The following is a 19758-nucleotide window of genomic DNA, read 5'->3' as shown; positions in this document are numbered from 1 at the left end:
CAATTCCATATGTTTAGCACTTTTAGAATACTTGTTGATCCTAAAAAGAAAATTGCATGTTATGGAATTATCATATGAATTTCAATAGCCTTGCAACAATGTCAACTAGTCCAAAGTCCTGAAATAAAACTTATTAGCTATTTAGTCTAACTCATGGTCTCAAAACATGTCACAAATTCAGCTTGCAAAGCATATACAATAATGATAAATTGTTTTTCACTTTTCATGATATAGCCCTTTCAACTATTAAAAACAAATAGCCAAAAGTGAAATTTCTTGTGTTTACATATTTGGCAAAGTCTGAATCTAAGTATCAAACCATTTCAAAAAATTAGATTTCTTATAAGTGATGAATCATATTTTAATTATTTATTAAGTTATAATGTTGCTATTAATATTTAAATTAATTTAAATTGGTTGCATTTATTGAAAAGATCTTAATTGATTTAATATATTAAAATATTCTAATTTCATATTTTGTGTCTTTGACCTGTGTTTACTATTTGACGATATTTTGAGTTATAGATCAAATTTTGAGTGATTCTTGTTTTATTAGAACTTTTTTTCTTGGACTTCAATTTGATAGGTAATTTCGTTAAAAAAAAAAAAAGGCCTTTGGTGATTGCTAGATTGCTAGAAATGAGTTCTCAATTGACTTGAAGGTTTTGTTATTTAATTTTTGCCTTAAGCTTATACTAGGTAAACCCTATTTTAGGTGAATTGGTTCTTTTATAGTTATTAATGTTTTTCCATACATTATTGTTAAAATTAAAAGTGATTCTGCCAACAAGTACTTAAAGGTGAATGGTCATAGAGTCAAACACTTCCAGGAGAATCCCACACTTAAATAAGCCATTAAAGAGATTTCCTTGGCAATGCCTACCATTTTGTCACCATAATGCAAGAGTTTTCTTCTTCCTCCTCTTTTATTGCATTTGTCTTATCTTCTATCTTTTTATATTTTTGTTACATTATGAGTAATGTGTGATTTAAGTTTTGGGGAAGTGATTTTTGTTATTTTTTTCTCTAACAAATTTTTTTGTTATTTTGTAAATTTTATTGTTATATTTTTGCTATTTTCTAAAATTTATATTTTTGTTACATTCTATTGTTGCTGCTAATTCTATTGTTTATGTTCCTTTTTCTTTTCAATTTTGTTTTAAATTTGCATTATGTAGAATTGTTGTTTTCTATTTTTGTAAAATTTCTTTTTTCTATTATGCAATTTTGTTCTCCCATCCATATTTTAAATTATTTAGTTTTATTTCTATTTTCATTTTTTGAATAATTGTGTTGTACTTCATGTTTGCTATTGCTATTTTTACAGTAATGCTATATGCACAAAGTAAAAAATCATGATTTTCTTAACCTTAAAGAATAAAAGAACTTCAGAAATATTATGAAAATAGGTTTCAAAGTAAGTGTGGATGTTATTTGTTATTATATATATATATATAACTGGTATCAGAGCCTGATGGAGAAGTAGGAATATAACTGTTGATTATTTATAACTATGTTCTTTTGGATCTGGACTTTAAATTTCTTTATGAAATTTCTGTAATCATAGTTTATAGGCTGGACAGCTGACAGGCCCTTCGGGTGAGACTTGTAATGGTCGTCCCTGTGTGTAACAACGCCACGAACTAATGATTCTGAAATATTGCTTTTATATAGTTCTTTGTTTATGAAAATCCTTTACTGGAAGTACAACAGTTCTTAGTTCTTTTGAATAGAGCTGTAGCAGTAAGTCCTGTATGGTTAAAGGATAGTAAGGCTAATTTGACGATGCTATATCCAAAAGAAGCCAAGAACATAAGAAGCTGGTGGCTATGGTAAAAGAATTTCATAATTTGTAAATTTAAAAAAAAAGTCCACAAATAACCAGATCTAGTTGAATAAGTCATAAATAATTAACAAGTGTATTGTTATGGAACCAGATGAAGGTGATGTGCCAAAAGTATTTTTATGATGTCTAGACTGTTGCGCTCTTTCTCTCGCATTTCTTTCTGATCTGTCTCTAGTTCATCTTCCTCTTCTCCAACCAAAAGGAACCTTTTTAATGATCAGGAGAAACATTCTCCTGAGATTACACCCAAACATAACCTCTTCGACGAAGAAGTTTGCTTCGAAGAAATCAATCAAAGCATAGATGACTGGACTATTCCAAAAATCCCTCAGGACACATTATATGTTCCTGAAGAACATTCCAAGAAAAACACTTTTGATTACATTATTAAGACTGTTGAGAACAATATTCCTTTAGGGAATGACCTAGGAGAAGAATTTCATCTCCTGTCTAAATCTTCCATCAATGAGCACAAGCGTAAATACAAATACCTCCACATAGGATGTGTCCAAGTAGCTATTAAGCCTCTTATAGACATAGGTATAGATGCTGCTATCCTAATATGTCTAAGAGATGCTCGCCATAATGACTTTAACGACTCCCTTATAGGTACTGTCGAAACCAGTCTTGGCCAAGGACCAATTTATTTCAATTGTTTTCCTAACAAAACAGTGAGTCTTTTAGATGACCATATTCTTGACTCCCTGTTCCTCAATATATGCTTTCATGCGCTAAATATGAAAGAGGGATCTATTCCTGCAGCCCTAATCTATAGGATTCAGTACAAGGCCATGAACTCTTGTGCTTCTCGTGTCCTTCTCAAACCCCAAAGAGGTGAGACTACTTTGTTTATCACTGATATGACAAAGGCTAATGTATCTCTCCCTAGAATAATCAAATGGGATGAAGTTTCCCTTCCTGAAAAATGGGTCTTGGACAAGGCTTTGCCTTGTGTCCCTAGGCCTGCTTCTCAAATCAAAAACATTTCTCAGGACAATTCTGGGAAAGTTGAAATAACCTTTGATAGGAGAAACTCCTTCTCTTCTAGAGTTGATGCTTACAGCGGACGTTCTAGTTTTGCTTCTGCTAGGAGATCTTTCTCTTATAGATCCCAATCTTCTAGGCCTGATATTCCTAGATCCATTAACCATAACCCTTCTATAAACTTACAGGGTTTAGACATTTCTTCTAGGATTCCCAGAAATGTCTACCAAACTTCTGAAAAAGATGAAGAGAATCAGAGTATCCAATCTCCAACTTACTCCTCCCTTAATGAGTCTTATGATATTATTTCATTAATTCATTATAGATAAGGAAACCTTTAAGAAAGATTTCTACTCTGAGGAATAGAAACCTCAAAGAGAGTGGTTCTTTCAGAAGTATAGGGGAAAAGACAGGATCGATATCCAAGAGAAATTTTATCAATTTCTCGAAAAAGTCAAACAGAACATCCCATTCTTTGATGGTACCATGCTTATACCATTCATAATAATATAGATTGTTCCTGGCAAGAAGATGTTATCAGCACCTCCTCTGCTAATGTCATATCCTGACAGATCAAAGATGGACAAATAGTTCAGAGTGAACTGCCACCTACTACTCAATATCAGTTACCCAACCTAAAAGATAAAAGCGGTAATCATGTTACTGCTACCCCTTTCAAAACCAAAAATCCTGATGAGTCTATTACTCCCAACGATATCCAAGGCCTTATAGAACAGGCCAATTACACAAACAAATACCTTCAGGTTTTAGGAGAAAAAATCTTTGCTAATCATGTTAAGTCTAAAGTTGAAGATACAGTTTCTTCCCAACCTCAATTAGAAAAACTTATGTTCAAACCTTTTAAGATTAGCGCCAAAGCTAAACAGAAAATCTTTGAACTTAGACAGAAAGAAAAGACTAAAGCCATAGATGACAATCAGAATGAGCTACTCAGTAAGATTACTAGTCTGCTCACTACTGTTCCTGATACTCCCCAAGTCTCTGAAGAGTCTAGCGCCAAACCAAGGACTAGATCCCTTGCAAAAACTATTAATGCCATTTCTAAAACTGATTCAAAACAAAATTCTGAAACAGATTCCACTCTAGCCATCAATCTAGTAAATAACTGGAAAAACTCTTCCAAACTCTATTACAATAGAGCCACTGCTCCTGATCTCATTCTTGAGGATAGACATGATTTTATCCAAAGTTTTAATTCTAATGATATTTATATTTGGAATATTGACAGATTATCTGAATATAATATCATTGACAAACTTGAAAACATGTCTATTGTCGCTATGGGATATTTTACCAATCAAAATATGCCTGAAGACACAATTGTTTATATTCTAGTGGCAGGTTTCACTGGCCAACTCAAAGGTCGGTGGGATAATTATCTCACTGAGGCTGATAGAGAAAATATTCTCTCTGCAGTAAAAATTGATGATAAAGGAAAAACCATTGTTAGTGACAATGAACATCTTTCTGATGCTGTGTATACTTTATTATACACTATATCCCAGCATTTTCTTGGAGACCCTTCTCTTTAGAGAGAGAGATCCGGTGAACTCCTTTCAAACCTCAAGTGTGAATCTTTAGAACATTTCAAATGGTATAAGGATACCTTCATGTCTAGAGTTTTAACCAGAGAAGATTGCAACCAAGCCTATTGGAAAGAGAAGTATCTTGATGGACTTCCTAAAGCTTTCGGAGATCTTATTAGAAGTAAGCTCCGAAGTCATTCCCCTACTGGAGAGATAAATTATAACAGTTATGACTGTGGTCAGCTTACTGCCATTATTATCCATAATGGCATTAAAGCTTGTCAAAAAGACAAACTTCAGAAACAACTTGCCAAAGAAAAGGCTTTGAGTAAGAAAGAATTAGGGTCCTTCTACGAGCAGTTTGGTCTTCCTTCTTGCTCCACCAAAAAGAAAAAATAGGCTCCCAAGAAAGAAACTGTAGAACCCTATAAAAAGCCTTACAAACGTAAGTACAATAGAAAACTTCCTCCCAAGAAGCATGGGGAAAGTGTTATCCCTACCAATGTTCCCAAGAAACCCAGAACAGGGGTAACTTGTTACAACTGCGGTAAACCTGGCCATATCAGTAAATACTGTAGGCTAAAAAAGAAAATTAGTAGTCTCAACCTAGAGCCTTCTATAGAAGACCAAATCAACAATCTCCTTATCAAAACCTCTGATGAAGATTCTGTCAAAGAATCAGATGAGGTTATTAACCAAATTCAAGATGATGATCAAATCTCTTCCTCTGATAGTGATGATACTCCAGAAATCAATGTTTTGACAAAAGAACAAGATCTTATTTTCGAAGCTATAAGCTCCATTAGTGATCCTTAAGAAAGAAAAAAATTTCTAAATAAATTCAAAGAGGTTTTAGAAGTTAAACCTAAACTAAAAGAATATTTTACTACAAATAAGTTTGATATAACAAATATTTTCAAAAGATTAGAAAAAAATTCTAATATTAAACCAACCATTATTCAAGATCTCCAGAGTGAGATTAACAGTCTCAAAAAAGAGATCAAAGAGATTAAAGAACAACAACAAATTCATCAAGTTATTTTTCTCAATTAGATGATGAATCTGACACTGAAAAAGAAGAACTTTTTAAAAATGATGATTCTATAAAGGACGATTCTGGTAATCTAGAAGAAACCTTTGTGTGTTTGATCAACAAGGTCAAAATTCAAAAATTCTATATTAACATCAGAATCATTATTGATGATTTTGTTCTTGATACTTTAGCCCTCTTTGACACAGGTGCTGATTCAAACTATATTTTTGAAGGTTTAATTCCTACAAAGTATTTTGATAAAACTTCTGAAAAACTCAGCACTGCTAGTGGTTCAAAGCTCAAAATTAATTATAAGCTTTCTAAAGCTGTGATTGAAAATCAAGGACTTAAGATTGAAACAAACTTTCTCCTTGTAAAAAAATCTGAAAAATGAAGTTATTATAAGAACACCTTTTATAAAAGCCATTTTCCCGCTACAAATTTCAAAAGATGGGATTTCAACTTATCATTTGGAAAAACAAATAACTTTCAAATTTTCTAGTAAACCATTTACTAAAAATATCAATTTTATTCAAAATAAAATTAATCAAATTAACTTTTTGAAAGAAGAAGTTTCTTTTGCCAACATTGAAAAACAATTACAAAATCCTTCACTACAGAAGAAGATTCAATCTCTTTTAAAACATATTCAATCTTCTATTTGTTCCGACTTGCCTAACGCTTTTTGGAATAGAAAGAAACATATTGTTAGTCTTCCTTACGAGTCAGGTTTCAAAGATAGCCAGATTCCTACTAAGGCTAGACCTATCCAAATGAATAGTGAATTCCTTCAATATTGCCAGAAAGAGATCAAAGATCTCTTAGACAAAAATCTTATTAGAAAGAGTAAGAGTCCTTGGTCTTGTTCTGCCTTTTATGTTAATAAACCTGCAGAAATAGAAAGAGGTACTCCCAGACTTGTGATCAACTACAAACCTCTTAACCAAGCACTCTAATGGATTAGGCATCCTATTCCTAATAAAAAAGACATCCTTAACAGATTAAATTCTGCTAAGGTTTTTTCCAAATTTGATATGAAATTCGAATTTTGGAAAATCCAAATTTGTGAAAATGATAGGTACAAGACTGCCTTTACTGTTCCCTTTGGGCATTACGAATGAAATGTTATGCCTTTTGGTTTAAAAAATGCCCTTTCGGAATTTCAGAAAATCATGAATGACATTTTCAATCCTTATTCAAAATTTGTCATTGTCTATATTGATGATGTTCTTATCTACTCCCATTTCATTGATCAACATTTCAAACACATAAATGTTTTTATCAATGTGATTAAACATAACGGACTTGCAGTTTTCAAGTCTAAAATTAACCTTTTTCAAACAAATATTAGATTTCTTGGCCACAATATTCAGCAAGGAACTATCATTCCTATCAGCAGGTCCATTGAATTTGCTAATAAATTTCCTGACAGAATTTTAGATAAAACCCAGTTACAAAGATTTTTAGGATGCCTGAATTATGTAGGTAATTTTATTTCACACCTCAATAACATCATTAAGCCTTTACATGATAGGCTTAAGAAGAATCCTCTTTCTTGGACTGATGTTCACACCAACGTTGTCAAAGAAATTAAAAATAGAGTCAGAAAGATAAATTTTCTTTTTCTTCCTATTCCTCAAGCCTTCAAAATTGTTGAAACTGATGCCTCTGATATTGGTTATGGTGGCATTCTCAAACAAAGAATTGAGTCACATGAGCATATCATTGCATATACTTCAAAACATTGGAATCCTGCACAACAGAATTATTCAACTGTTAAAAAAGAAGTTTTAGCAATTGTTTTATGTGTTTCAAAATTTCAATATGATTTACTAAATCAAAAATTTCTTATTCGAATAGACTGCAAATCTGCTAAATAAATTTTACAAAATGATGTTAAAAATCTTGCCTCAAAACAGATCTTTGCGAGATGGCAAGCAATTTTGAGTGTTTTTGATTTTGATATTGAATATCTCAAAGGCACCTCCAATTCTCTACATGACTACCTTACCCGTGAATATTTACAGGACAAGTGAAATGCCTAGAAAGGCAACTACCCCTTCCAGGGGAAGAATATCTAGAGGAGGAAGAGTTAGGCTCGCCTTGACTCATAACAAATCAAAACCACAATCTACTTCGGTAGATTCAAAATCTTCTTCTGGGTCATCTACCCCTATTGAGTCATCGACTCAGAAAGCAATCCAAATTGTTGAGTCATCAACACAGAAATCTGGAATTCTAAAATAATCTTCCAAAAAGACTGTCTCTTCTGTCAAACCCACTAAACAAACTAAAGCAGATTATGCTTTCCCAATTAGCACACTCTTAGCCGTCCAACAGGGAAGCCTGAGTAGCCTACCAAAGAAATCATGGGCTAACATTGCCTCTGAAGAAGACATGGAAATAGATTTAGCAAGCCTAAACACTATTCTCTAGTCCTTCAATCAATCACAAAAAACAATAGCCAATCCAGAAAAAACAGAAGAAACCATTAACCTTCAAAAAGGCAAACAAAAATCCACCAACCCAAACCATTATGTGGCCAAAGGAAAATTTTCCTCAGTCATACAAATGGAACCTGAATTTTGGGATAAAAATCCATACAAAGCCATCACTAAAGTCTTCCCACCTGGATTTCATTTCAGACCTTACGCGGCAAACAAAACCAGGCAATTCTATGAGTTTATTCTAGTAGATTCAGACTCTGTCTCTATCAAACACTATAAGGACCAAAAAGATCCTTTAATCATAACTCATTTCACAATTCAGATCTTGAAAGTCTTGACCCCAAAGGCTTTTGGAAGAAATTTGAATTCTTATAAAAAATTCTCCTAACCTTTTGACCCAGTAGGATATAACTATTGGGATTACATAGATGCATAGACAAGAACTTTCTGGTTTCAGAACAAACTTAACCGACATTCTTGGTTAATTTATTTCAAGAAAAACCAGAGCTATGACTTTCTAAACTGGTTTCTCCAATGGTGGGACTATTTTGGGCCAATTGAAGAAATCCTTCCTACACCTGTCAAAGAAGGATACAGAATTTATAAGGGCAGGTATCTGAAAGAATCAAGAATTTCGGCAGATCTTAAGTACTTCTCTGACTTTGTCCTGACATGGGTATTCTCATGGCAGTATTGATATGGCAAAACAGAAAATGAAGAAACTCTCCCATTGCTTCACAGGTATTCCTTCGTGAAATGGTGGAATCAATTCAATGCTGATCATGCTGGTCCAGTAGGTGTTGCTGAATATTTTGGCAAAAATCCAAAGTTATTAAATTTAGCAGATCCAGCAACATTCCAATTTCTTAACCAGAAATCCAAGATTGCAGCCTTTTTATCAAGCTGTGATTCAAAAAAAAAAATGAAGAAAAATTTGCAAGATGTTCTTCTTCTCTTACAGAGCCAAGAAGAAGGAGAATCCTCTACAAAACAAGATGCCAATGTTGAAGACGAGTATCAAAATGAAGATGACTGCTTCGGGATTGACATCCAAGAACTTTAAAAACCTGTACTGTAGAGAATAGTTCCAGTCAGCAACCGGAACTATAGAAATAGTACTCAAACTTTTCTTTAAAAGGAGTCCTCGACCATGTTGTGAGGCACCCTTTCATTTAGCAATCTTAAAGAGATATTAGAGAGAGAAGCTCTGAGAGATACAATCCTTTGTAAGCCTTCCCTCTTTGAGATCTTTTAATAAAAGTTTGCTGTTTCAAATTATTTTCTCTCTTCTCCCTCTCAGCCGGTTCTGTTCAGACTACCGTCGTCCGGCTTTCTTCTCTTCTCCCTCCACTATATAGTTTCAACACCATAATGCTCCCGCTTGGGTCATGAGCTAGCGCTTGGTTCTCAGCTATAATTCTTATCTAAACTCATTACATCATTAATAAAAATTCTTTTGACCTTTGCATGTATGTGTTTTAGGTGGAGGAAATTACAAACTTGTTAAGCTTATGGTAATACTTACTTCCATGATTTGCATTTGAGTGTAAACACAAGTCTAAACACTTGAGAGGTAGAGTGTATATCTTGAGTGGTTTCTATCATTTTTACTCTATAATTTGGTTTAATTATAATTCTTGTCTACTTATCTGTTTTGGAATAAATGTTTAATTGCCTTGTTTCTTTAATACTTTGGATATATAATTTTATTCTTTTACTTATAGTTATTCATTTTTAGGATCCATTTTGTAAATATAATTTTACTGCATTTTCATTTTCATGATATAAATTTTATTTTTAGATTTTCTTTTTACTTGAAGTGCAAAAGCTCATGTGTGAAGGAATTTAATGAATCATATTTCAATCACAATTATTAACTTGTAATGTGACATAACTATGTAAAACTAATTTTTAAATTACTTTGAATTAACCATTACATCATTAATAAAAATTCTTTTGACCTTTGCATGTATGTGTTTTAGGTGGAGGAAATTACAAACTTGTTAGGCTTATGATAATACTTACTTCCATGATTTGCATTTGAGTGTAAACACAAGTCTAAACACTTGAGAGGTAGAGTGTATATCTTGAGTGGTTTCTATCATTTTTACTCTATGATTTGGTTTAATTATAATTCTTGTCTACTTATCTGTTTTGGAATAAATGTTTAATTGCCTTGTTTCTTTAATACTTTGGATATATAATTTTCTTCTTTTACTTATAATTATTCATTTTTAGGATCCATTTTGTAAATATAATTTTACTGCATTTTTATTTTCATGATATAAATTTTTTTTTTAGATTTTCTTTTTACTTGGAGTGCAAAAGTTCATGTGTGAAGGAATTTAATGAATCATATTTCAATCACAATTATTAACTTGTAATGTGATATAACTATGTAAAACTAATTTTTAAATTACTTTGAATTAACCATGTTTATTAAAAAAATCTTAATTAGATTTAAATATTAAAATATTATAATTTTAAATATTTAACATCTTTGACCTATGTTTACTATTTTAATGATATCTTGAGTTATAAGTGAAATTTTGAGGTAATTCTTATTTTATTGAAAGATTTTTTTCGAGACTTCAATTTGATGAAATACTTTGTAGAAAATAACTTCAAACAGAGTGACAATAAGGAGAGAGATAGGTAAAGTGTCAAGTGTAAAGTATCTCTTTACTAGAAATAATAATACCTTTATATAAAGTGTAGAATTCAAAAATATGTGATTTAACTTTCAAAAAGATATTATTTCACCTTAAAAAAAATTAATTTTTGTTGTTAGATTCAAAATTCAAATTTAAAACCTATCCATTATTTGCTCATTTTAATAAATTTTCTTTATGATTTAACTTTTTTTAATCAAGTTGCATTATCACTCTTTCATACAATGGAACTGAAAAAAACTTAACAAATTTCAAAGATAAAATAACAATTGTAATAAAAAATAAATTAAAATCTTATAAATAAAGTAACGGAATAACAATTTATCAACAAATCATACGATGCATATTGATATTCATCTTTAAGTAATCTACTAATATACCATACTTAACACAATGATGCTAATATAAACTTTACATCATTTAGCAAGAACATGTACCAGTTAAAAATATTTATTATCTATATATATATATATATTCATAACTAATAATAAATACTACTACCATTCATGCTTATTTAATATAAGAACAAATGATTAATCATTGCACAAAATCTTTAACGATATCACAGTAGTGAACTTCAATTTACTCATAAAGTAATAATAATTTTCTTATGTCATTTATACCATCAATTTATGAGTAATTGAAATTTAATCATACAAATTGATATTAAACAAGTTTAAAGATTAACCACTTTGTTGATTAATCATACTTTAATTCTAAAATAAATACTTTGCAAGTAAAGATATAAAAATTTCAATTTAATTTTATATCTTGCAAAATTTGTTATAGGTAAATAATGGTGTTCATAAAGTTTTAGCCATCCAAAATCAAATTATTATTCTACACTGACGCCAACATCAAGTTATAAAACAATTGATCATGCCTTATTCTTCCACGTTATTAAGTTTGGGGTTGTTTTCAACCTTTTTCGTGTGAAGGAATGGAAACTCACAATGATATTATCAATATAAAGGAATTGAAAACAGAAAATACAATATTCAGACTAATATTTTAATCCACAATACATGAAAATTGCTAGCATATTAGTTTTAAAATTTAAATGCAAAAGTAAGACCTCAATTCAGTCATGCATTAGATTTTAACTCAGAAAAACGCACGACACCTATATGTAAATTTGTCCAAAAATACGTCAATTTAAACATAAACTTTCAAATTTTGCGACTTCAACGTTAATGGTTTTAAGTATACAAAATCTAATTTTCATTATTCATTGATAACTCAAATCACAATGATCATAAATTATGTCATGAAATTAATCATTTGATAACAATTCTAAAGTACCATTCGTGCTTGATTAAAATTTATTATAAATAAAAAATTATGATTCTCAAACACATGAAAATATGAAAGGATCTTGAAAATTCCTGGTTTTGACAAACAACAATGGATAGAAACTCTAACTTTTGTCTATGCTTTAGATTTGATGCCTTTGCAATGGTAGAATTCGTAATCAACCTTGAAACACTTTTTTGTCCCTTTTTCTTTCTTTCACATGTTCTTCGATAATTAATGGAAAGATAAGAAACATAATATTATATATATAATTTCCATCAAACAATATGTCATTTTCCGAAAGTTATGTCCCTTTATTCAAAATCAAAGTATGTATCTTTTCATTTAATAATTAAATTATATTCAATTATTACATTCACACGAGAGTCTTTTACAATAAGTGAAGTAAAATTATTGTATTCAAATGAAGCATATATTAAGATAACTGATAGATGAAGCTTGTAACTCAAAAGATGAGACATAATTCTGTGCATTTTGTAACGGTTCAGTCAAAAATAATCATGACAATTTTATCGTTAGATTCTTGCATATAATTAATTAAAGTTTTACTTAACTATAATCTCTCAACTTTGGGCAATTTTGTCTATTGATATAGATGAAGGATCTGAGTTATTTTTGTATAAAAGTGGAATCCAGAGAAAGTATTCATATGTTATTGGAATAAACCCTAACAATGAAGATTATTCTTATTTTTATAAAGGTAAATAAACGTGCATATATCTTATTCAATATGGCCCATGATGGATTTATTGTTATTCTTTATCTGATAAAACTCTTTTCCCATTAATATCTTTCTTAGAATAAGATTCTTTTGGGATAACTATTCTAGGTTTATTAGTTAATATTTTTTAGCTTTAAAGCCTTGTTGAATATATAAATAATTTTGTAGGAATCAAAATAAAAATATGAAATATTTTTAGAGACAAAACTATATTTAATTAAAAATTATTAATTTTAAATGCTTAAACTTTGCCATTAAAATTGAGTTTAACAAAATTATATTATATATTGATATTCATATTATTTTTTTACAAATGTTTGGAAAATAAATTAATCGATTTTACAGGGAAAATAATTTAATCCAATTTTATAAATTCATCTTTTTATTTTGTTTGGTTCTAAATTTAAAATTTGATTGAAAGTTTAGCTAATTCAAAGCACTGTAAATTGAATTTAATTTTTGACTTCTATGTTCTGGTATAGTTTAGTAAACCTTTTATCTTACATTTTTAGATTTATTTTTATCCTATTTAGCGACCGATTTTTTTTAAATAGACAATAATTACAATATAAATTATTTAAAATATTATCAAAAGTTACAACAATTGTGATCATCTAATCAGTGACTTTTGTTGATCACATCTTGCTTTTTTTTTTTTTTTCTTTTTGAGTCAATAGAAATTTATTTTAGTACTTCTTATATCCTCTGCTCATTCTTGGTTCAAAACTTTTCAATTTATATATAACATAAAAGCGATATAATGATAAATAAATAAATAAATAAATAAATAAATAAATAAATAAATAAATGATATAAGTATAAATAAGAGGATGATACAATAATGTTATGAACAAAATTAAATAACTCTCTTAAAATTTGTTTTAACTAGATTAGGTAAGTTTTTAAAATTAAATATAAAATTCACTGTATCTAATAAGAAAATGATTTCTGAATTTTAAGTTTTCTGTTATTTTGTTTTAGCTTTCAATTCAAAATATATAAGGATATTGATGTACACTTTTTCAACTCTTTAAACTTTATTATCAATTTTGCTGTACACTTCTTATTATTTTCCAACGTCTCATTGTTAACATTCAAACTCTATTAATCATTTGAAGCCCTTCTTTTGTTGATTCTGTAAAATTTAAGGACACTCTTCTTTGCTTAAGCCCCATCATTCTTTCCAACACGCAAAATAAACTAAAAATATATTAATAAATCCTTACTAATTACATTGCGTGAAAATCTCTATCTCCATAGGCCATGTTCTTGAAATTTTGTAGATTCAATTTCATGCAATATTATTTTGCTGAGTATGTGCTATCATGTTTGTTAGACTTGTCACATTATGTATTACTTATGTTTTTGAGTTGTAAAAAGTTATTTATAATACAATTGATTGATTGATTGATTGAATTGTATGCTATTTAAATAATGATTAGTAATGAGATCAATTCATTCATAATACTCAAAATCTTTACACTCTTTCTAACATTGGTTGATTATACATCTTTTTTTTATATACTAAATGATTTTATCTTAAAACTCACATTGTGTTATTATTAGTATGTCAATTAGGCTTTAAAATATTGTAATATTAGTAATTTTGTTTTATTCACTTTTAATATTTATTTGGTAAAAAATAAACGATATAATTAAAAGTTAAATAATAACTATTTATGAAATTTAAAATATTGATTATTTTTTAATTCTCGTGTAAAATTTTTAAAGTAAAAAAATGGAAAAAATATTTTTTTATAAAATCAATTGTCATAATTGGTTTTTAATTTATGATATTTCTGTTTGTTTAACTTTTAGTCACATCTATTATATGATTAGTAATTTAGTATATAATGTGAAGGTTATTTTCGAAAATTTTTAACATCAAATCCAACATTAAATTCTTATAAATTTTTATTAAATTTTAACTATAATATGAATGATTAATTAAAATAAAAAAATTATACATTATTGTCTAAATACATGTTATTAAATATTATTAATCATGTAATAATTTTTGCATTATTCATATTAGAAAACTCAAAAATATAGGACAAGATATTATAAAATAAAAATAATACAATTTTATTAAAATTAGAGTACAAAAGTTAAACTAAATCCAAAATCATATACAAATACAGAGAATATTTCATATAAATATGCAAAAAATGATAATAAAAAATATTATTACTTTCGTGCTTGGGCTGATTTGAAAATTTATCCAAACCAATTTGAAAACGTTGGAACCACGTGGGACCAAACGCTCCCAACGAATACTGAGCGGAATCAACGGTCCAGATCTCTCCCCATTTCAAATCAACCCGTTCCGCGCCTGAAATGCCCAACAATAAAGCAAATTTAATATGTTTCCAACACTCTCACTATTTCCAACTCTGCATTCTGCAATTTCATTCATATCATATATCTCTCTCAAATACGCACTCACACTCAAAGCATAAGGTTTGTTTCGTTCGGTTTAAATGTCCACACAGAACCGTCGCTCGTCGGTTTTTTCCTCAACGGCGTCGTCTATGGCGAAACGACACCCGTCGTTGTCGTCGGGGAAGGCGAAGGCGGTTCCTCCTCCGCACGTGGCTAGAAAGAGAGAGCCTCTCACAAACCTCACCAATTTGAAAACGGCGTTTCCTGCTCCTTCTTTGGTAATCATCTTTTCGTTATTTACTCATTTATTAAACGCTGCTCAAAATCACTGAAAATTCAGAAAAAAATGATTAAAACAGAGCCTGTTTTCTCGAGCCTTTCATGTGTATCTAAACAATGGTCACTTTTAAACTTAATTTTAATTTTGATGTGTTCTGTGTAAAATTATTTACATTATCAATCAATTAAATTCGATCATAGCTATAATTTTTAAATTGATTATTATGAAAGTAACGGCTTTTATTAATACGACGTATGTGATTTAATGATATTTAGTATATTCTAATTAAATTTTTAAAGTTTTAATTTATTTAAGTCATAATGAGAAGAAGTTAATTTTTTGGATAAGACTTAGTTACAGTATAGTATCATAGGTATTTTTATCATTGTTCTTCAATTATAATTTTATCTGAGGTAAAATTTTAATTCTAAATGAAGAACAACGCTAAAACTATGGAATTACAGTTAAGTTTTGTCCTAATTTGTTTTCCGTCTTCTAGTGTTTCACCAAACATTGATGCATAATTTGTTTGCTAAGGTTTTATCTCTGGTTATAAATTAGCTTAAATTTGTGATGCAAGGTGTCATGTTCAACTAAAATTACCAAGACCAAGAAAGAGAATGAGGCTCCTGCGAGAACCAGCATCACAAGATCATCAATTCGGGAGAAGAAAGTACCAGCGTTGCAAAATGTTAACTCAAGCGCAGTTATTAATCCTAAGGCCAATTCTTTACCCCAAAGGAAAGGTGTTTCTCCTTGTATATCAGATGCCATGTCCGTTTCTATGGATGAGACAATGTCTTCCTGTGATTCTATTAAGAGTCCTGAAGTTGAATATATGGACAATTGTGATATTTCAGCTCTTGATTCAATTCAGATAAAGCCATTCAGCAATTTGAATAGTTCTGATACTACAGAACCTAAAGGTAGTGAGTGTTGAATTTTTCTTTGTATAAAACTACGTGTAAGCTTTAATTGTATGGTCAAATTTTAAGGAAAAATTAATAATTTGGTCATTCAAATTTTGGATTATGATTGTTTTTACTTATTGACAGTGAAGTGTCGAGTGTTGTATTTCAGTTTTTAATTACGTTAAGCTTTAATTGTACGGTCAAGTTCTAAGAAAAAAATAATTTGGTCTTTCAAATTCTGGGTTATGGTTTTTCACTTATTGATAGTAAAGTGTTGTAGTATTTCTTTGTTTCACTTTGTGTTTTTTAATGTAGTGTTGTTGATTTGTTTGCAGGTAATTTATGTAGTAGGGACATAATTGTTGAGTTGGGAAGAGAGGAGATTGTCAATATTGATAATGTTTACTCGGATCCGCAGCTTTGTGCTACCTATGCTTGTGACATCTACAAGAACCTACGTGAATCTGAGGTTAATCTTCGTTTTCCCTGTTAAAGAAATGATTTTTTTTTTTCATTTCTATATGGAGTATAGCGAGTTCTAGTTTTCACCACTAGTAGATGCATTGTTTGGATACAATTATTTTTGAAGAAATAATCACTTGTTTTTTCCAAAAGCTATCTCACAAAGGTGGCAAAATTAAGCTATTATTTGTTCAAAATAAGTTCAACCAAATATGCACTTAGTTGGCAAATGTTTTCTGTCAAAATGATAATTGAGTATTCTAATATCAAATTTCTGGAATCTTAGGAAAAGAAAAGGCCTTCCGCTAACTTCATGGAGACAATTCAGAAGGACATAAATGTCAGCATGCGCGCAATATTGATTGACTGGCTTGTTGAGGTAATATTTGTTTATAATAAATGCTTTTTACCTTAAAAGTACTGATCTTGTTATAATGCAACCAAAGAAGTTTGAGATAATACTACTATTCTTTGTAATATCTAACTCAAATTAGAGCTCCATAAACACAACCTTTGTGAATGCTAAACTTAAACTTTACAAATTTCAACTGCAGGTGGCTGAGGAGTATCGGCTTGTACCTGATACGTTGTATTTGACTGTGAACTACATAGATCGGTATCTTTCAGGGAATGCTATGAATAGGCAAAGATTACAATTACTTGGTGTTGCCAGCATGATGATTGCCTCGTAAGGAAGCATTATGTCCCTCTCGTGTTCTTCTATTGATGAGATTTTGACTTCTTTTATTTATTATTTTTAAATTTTTTGCCCTCTGGCATTTACATTGACATATAGACATCAATAAGAATAATTTGGTTTTTGGTTCTTGCTGGCAGTAAATATGAGGAGATTTGTGCACCTCAGGTGGAGGAATTTTGTTATATAACTGATAACACGTACTTGAAAGAAGAGGTTTGGGTTGAATTATTCAGCTAAATTTTACAGTTTCAATATGTTTCTTTCTGTGACTTGAGTTAGCAAATCTCAGCCAAGTTATTTGATGCAGGTTTTGCAAATGGAATCTGCTGTCTTGAATTATCTGAAGTTTGAAATGACAGCCCCAACAATTAAATGTTTCTTAAGGTAATAAAAAGTTTTAATAAATAGTTAGTATTAAACCTAATGAAGATCCATTGTCCTAATATTCTTTTTTTCTTTATTGATGATGTTATTTTAGACGATTTGTTGGTGCTGCTAAAGATGTCACTGAGGTATCTTTCTCGTTGTAGCTTCTCATTTATATGGTTTATGCATGTTCAAATAACATTAGACTAGCACTTATAGCGTTTACTTCCATCTTTTGCTCTTTTACCTTGTTTACATAATACATACACTGTTATTGACAAAATACCATTGTTTAATATTGTTATTGTCAGAGTCCATTTCTAAAACATTGACCATTTGTTGTGGTTATATCTATCTATTTCTCAGGTCCTTTCACTGCAACTAGAATGTCTAACCAACTATATTGCTGAATTATCTCTCTTGGAGTACAGTATGCTTTGTTATGCTCCATCACTTATAGCTGCTTCTGCAATTTTCCTGGCCAGATTTATACTTTTTCCTTCAAAGAAGCCATGGGTATGCTGCTAGCCTCAATTTCTATACCATATGTTCATAATTAAGGAAACTTTTTTGTATGATTGCATGAATATACTGTTTCTGTTTCTTGCAACAGAATTCCACATTGCAGCATTACACGCTCTACCAGCCTTCTGATCTGTGTGCATGTGTAAAAGATCTCCATCGTCTTTGCTGCAACAGTCATGATTCTAATTTACCTGCAATCCGAGAGAAATACTGTCAGCACAAGGTAATTTTTATAATAATTTTTCTAACGTGGGCTAAAAAGCAACTAATGGGAAATTAATAAATACTAAGTTTTTGTTAGAAAATATAAAATTTAATATTATTAATGTATTGAATCTTGTGTACACTAGAAAAAATATTTTTATTTGTTTTTTCCCTTTAAATCAGTTTGCTTACTTCCTCCTCATACTTCGTCTTTGTCACAGTACAAGTATGTGGCCAAGAAGCGCATCCCTCCTTCAATACCTCAAGAAATTTTCCAGAATTGAGCAAAGGAATTCATGTTGACAATTCAGTTATTGGCTGGACTGACCAAGTTTGGACATAGCTTCAGTATTTCAATGATGAACGAGGACCATGTCCTTTTGAAAAGATGGTTAGAACTTGGAATATATCTAGTGTTGTCAGACAGATCAAATGTGCGACACACTTATCATGGAGATGCTGGTGAAACTAGCATTCTACTATGGTTCGACCACAGGTCCATGGCTGGCATAAGATGTCATTAGAACTTAATGACGAATTCCCTCCTTTCTTGTATACGCAAAAGCATATCAAACGCTAATAATTTCTTGGAGTTAGAATCCCAATCTTCTGTCGATTCTCATTTTAGAGACATTCTAGGTGTTTGCTTCTATATCCAAAACATGCTCAGTTGTACATAGTGAAGTTTTCTCATTCAGATCATGAAACATACTTAAGTGGACATAATTTCATTTGATCCTTTTTTTATTTGAACTTTTTTTTTATATTTAATATAATTAAAATAGCTTATTCACATGGTTATACATGTTTTATTTTGATAGCTGTGAATTTAAAGAAAAATATTATTTAATTTTGTAAATTTTTTAACTTTTAATTTGTGCTCATATTATTTTAAATATGTTAGATAAAATTAATTTTAATGGTTTAGCATGTTATGATTAAGTTCTACAATTATAAATTAATTGTATATTATTTATTTGCCTGTTTTATTCATAAAGGACTATATATATATAGTCCTTGTTTGTTGAGTCTTCGTGGCACACCACTTTCTTCATTTTGGTTTAAATCAACTTTTGAATTCAAATTTAAAAATTAATTCAATCCAAATTCTAATCAAAGTTGAAAATTTATAAATACATTTGTAAAAGTCAGAATTTTCTTAAGAAAGGTTTAAATTACTATCCTTATTTATTTTAAAATAATTATTTTATTTTACGTAAAACTTAAACCTGTCTTAAATTAACATATATATTGTAAGATAGACAATAACTTTATAAACTTGAAACAATATTTTGGTATGTTTTGATAAATTTGTATGAACAAGTATTTAACGTATTTTCTGGATTATATTAAATTTATATTTG

The 19758-nt window shown here is 29.8% G+C and overlaps 1 protein-coding gene across 1 annotated transcript; it reads left to right on the top strand.

Moving 5' to 3' along the window:
- The first annotated feature begins 15044 nt into the window (after positions 1–15044).
- Positions 15045–18678, top strand: LOC113874296 (cyclin-A1-1-like). Its single transcript, XM_027512530.1, has 11 exons — positions 15045–15224; positions 15807–16152; positions 16473–16606; positions 16886–16978; positions 17154–17287; positions 17437–17512; positions 17607–17683; positions 17778–17811; positions 18032–18181; positions 18279–18413; positions 18616–18678. Exons 1-11 carry the CDS (start codon positions 15045–15047, stop codon positions 18676–18678), a joined length of 1422 nt encoding a protein of 473 aa, XP_027368331.1.
- The last annotated feature ends 1080 nt before the right edge of the window (positions 18679–19758 follow it).

This window comes from Abrus precatorius, unplaced genomic scaffold, assembly GCF_003935025.1.
Source record: "Abrus precatorius isolate BTA unplaced genomic scaffold, Abrus_2018 Scaffold8, whole genome shotgun sequence".
NCBI classification, from domain to species: domain Eukaryota; kingdom Viridiplantae; phylum Streptophyta; class Magnoliopsida; order Fabales; family Fabaceae; genus Abrus; species Abrus precatorius.
Note: the sequence above shows the minus strand (reverse complement) of the source record. Positions and strands in the feature narration are given on the sequence as shown.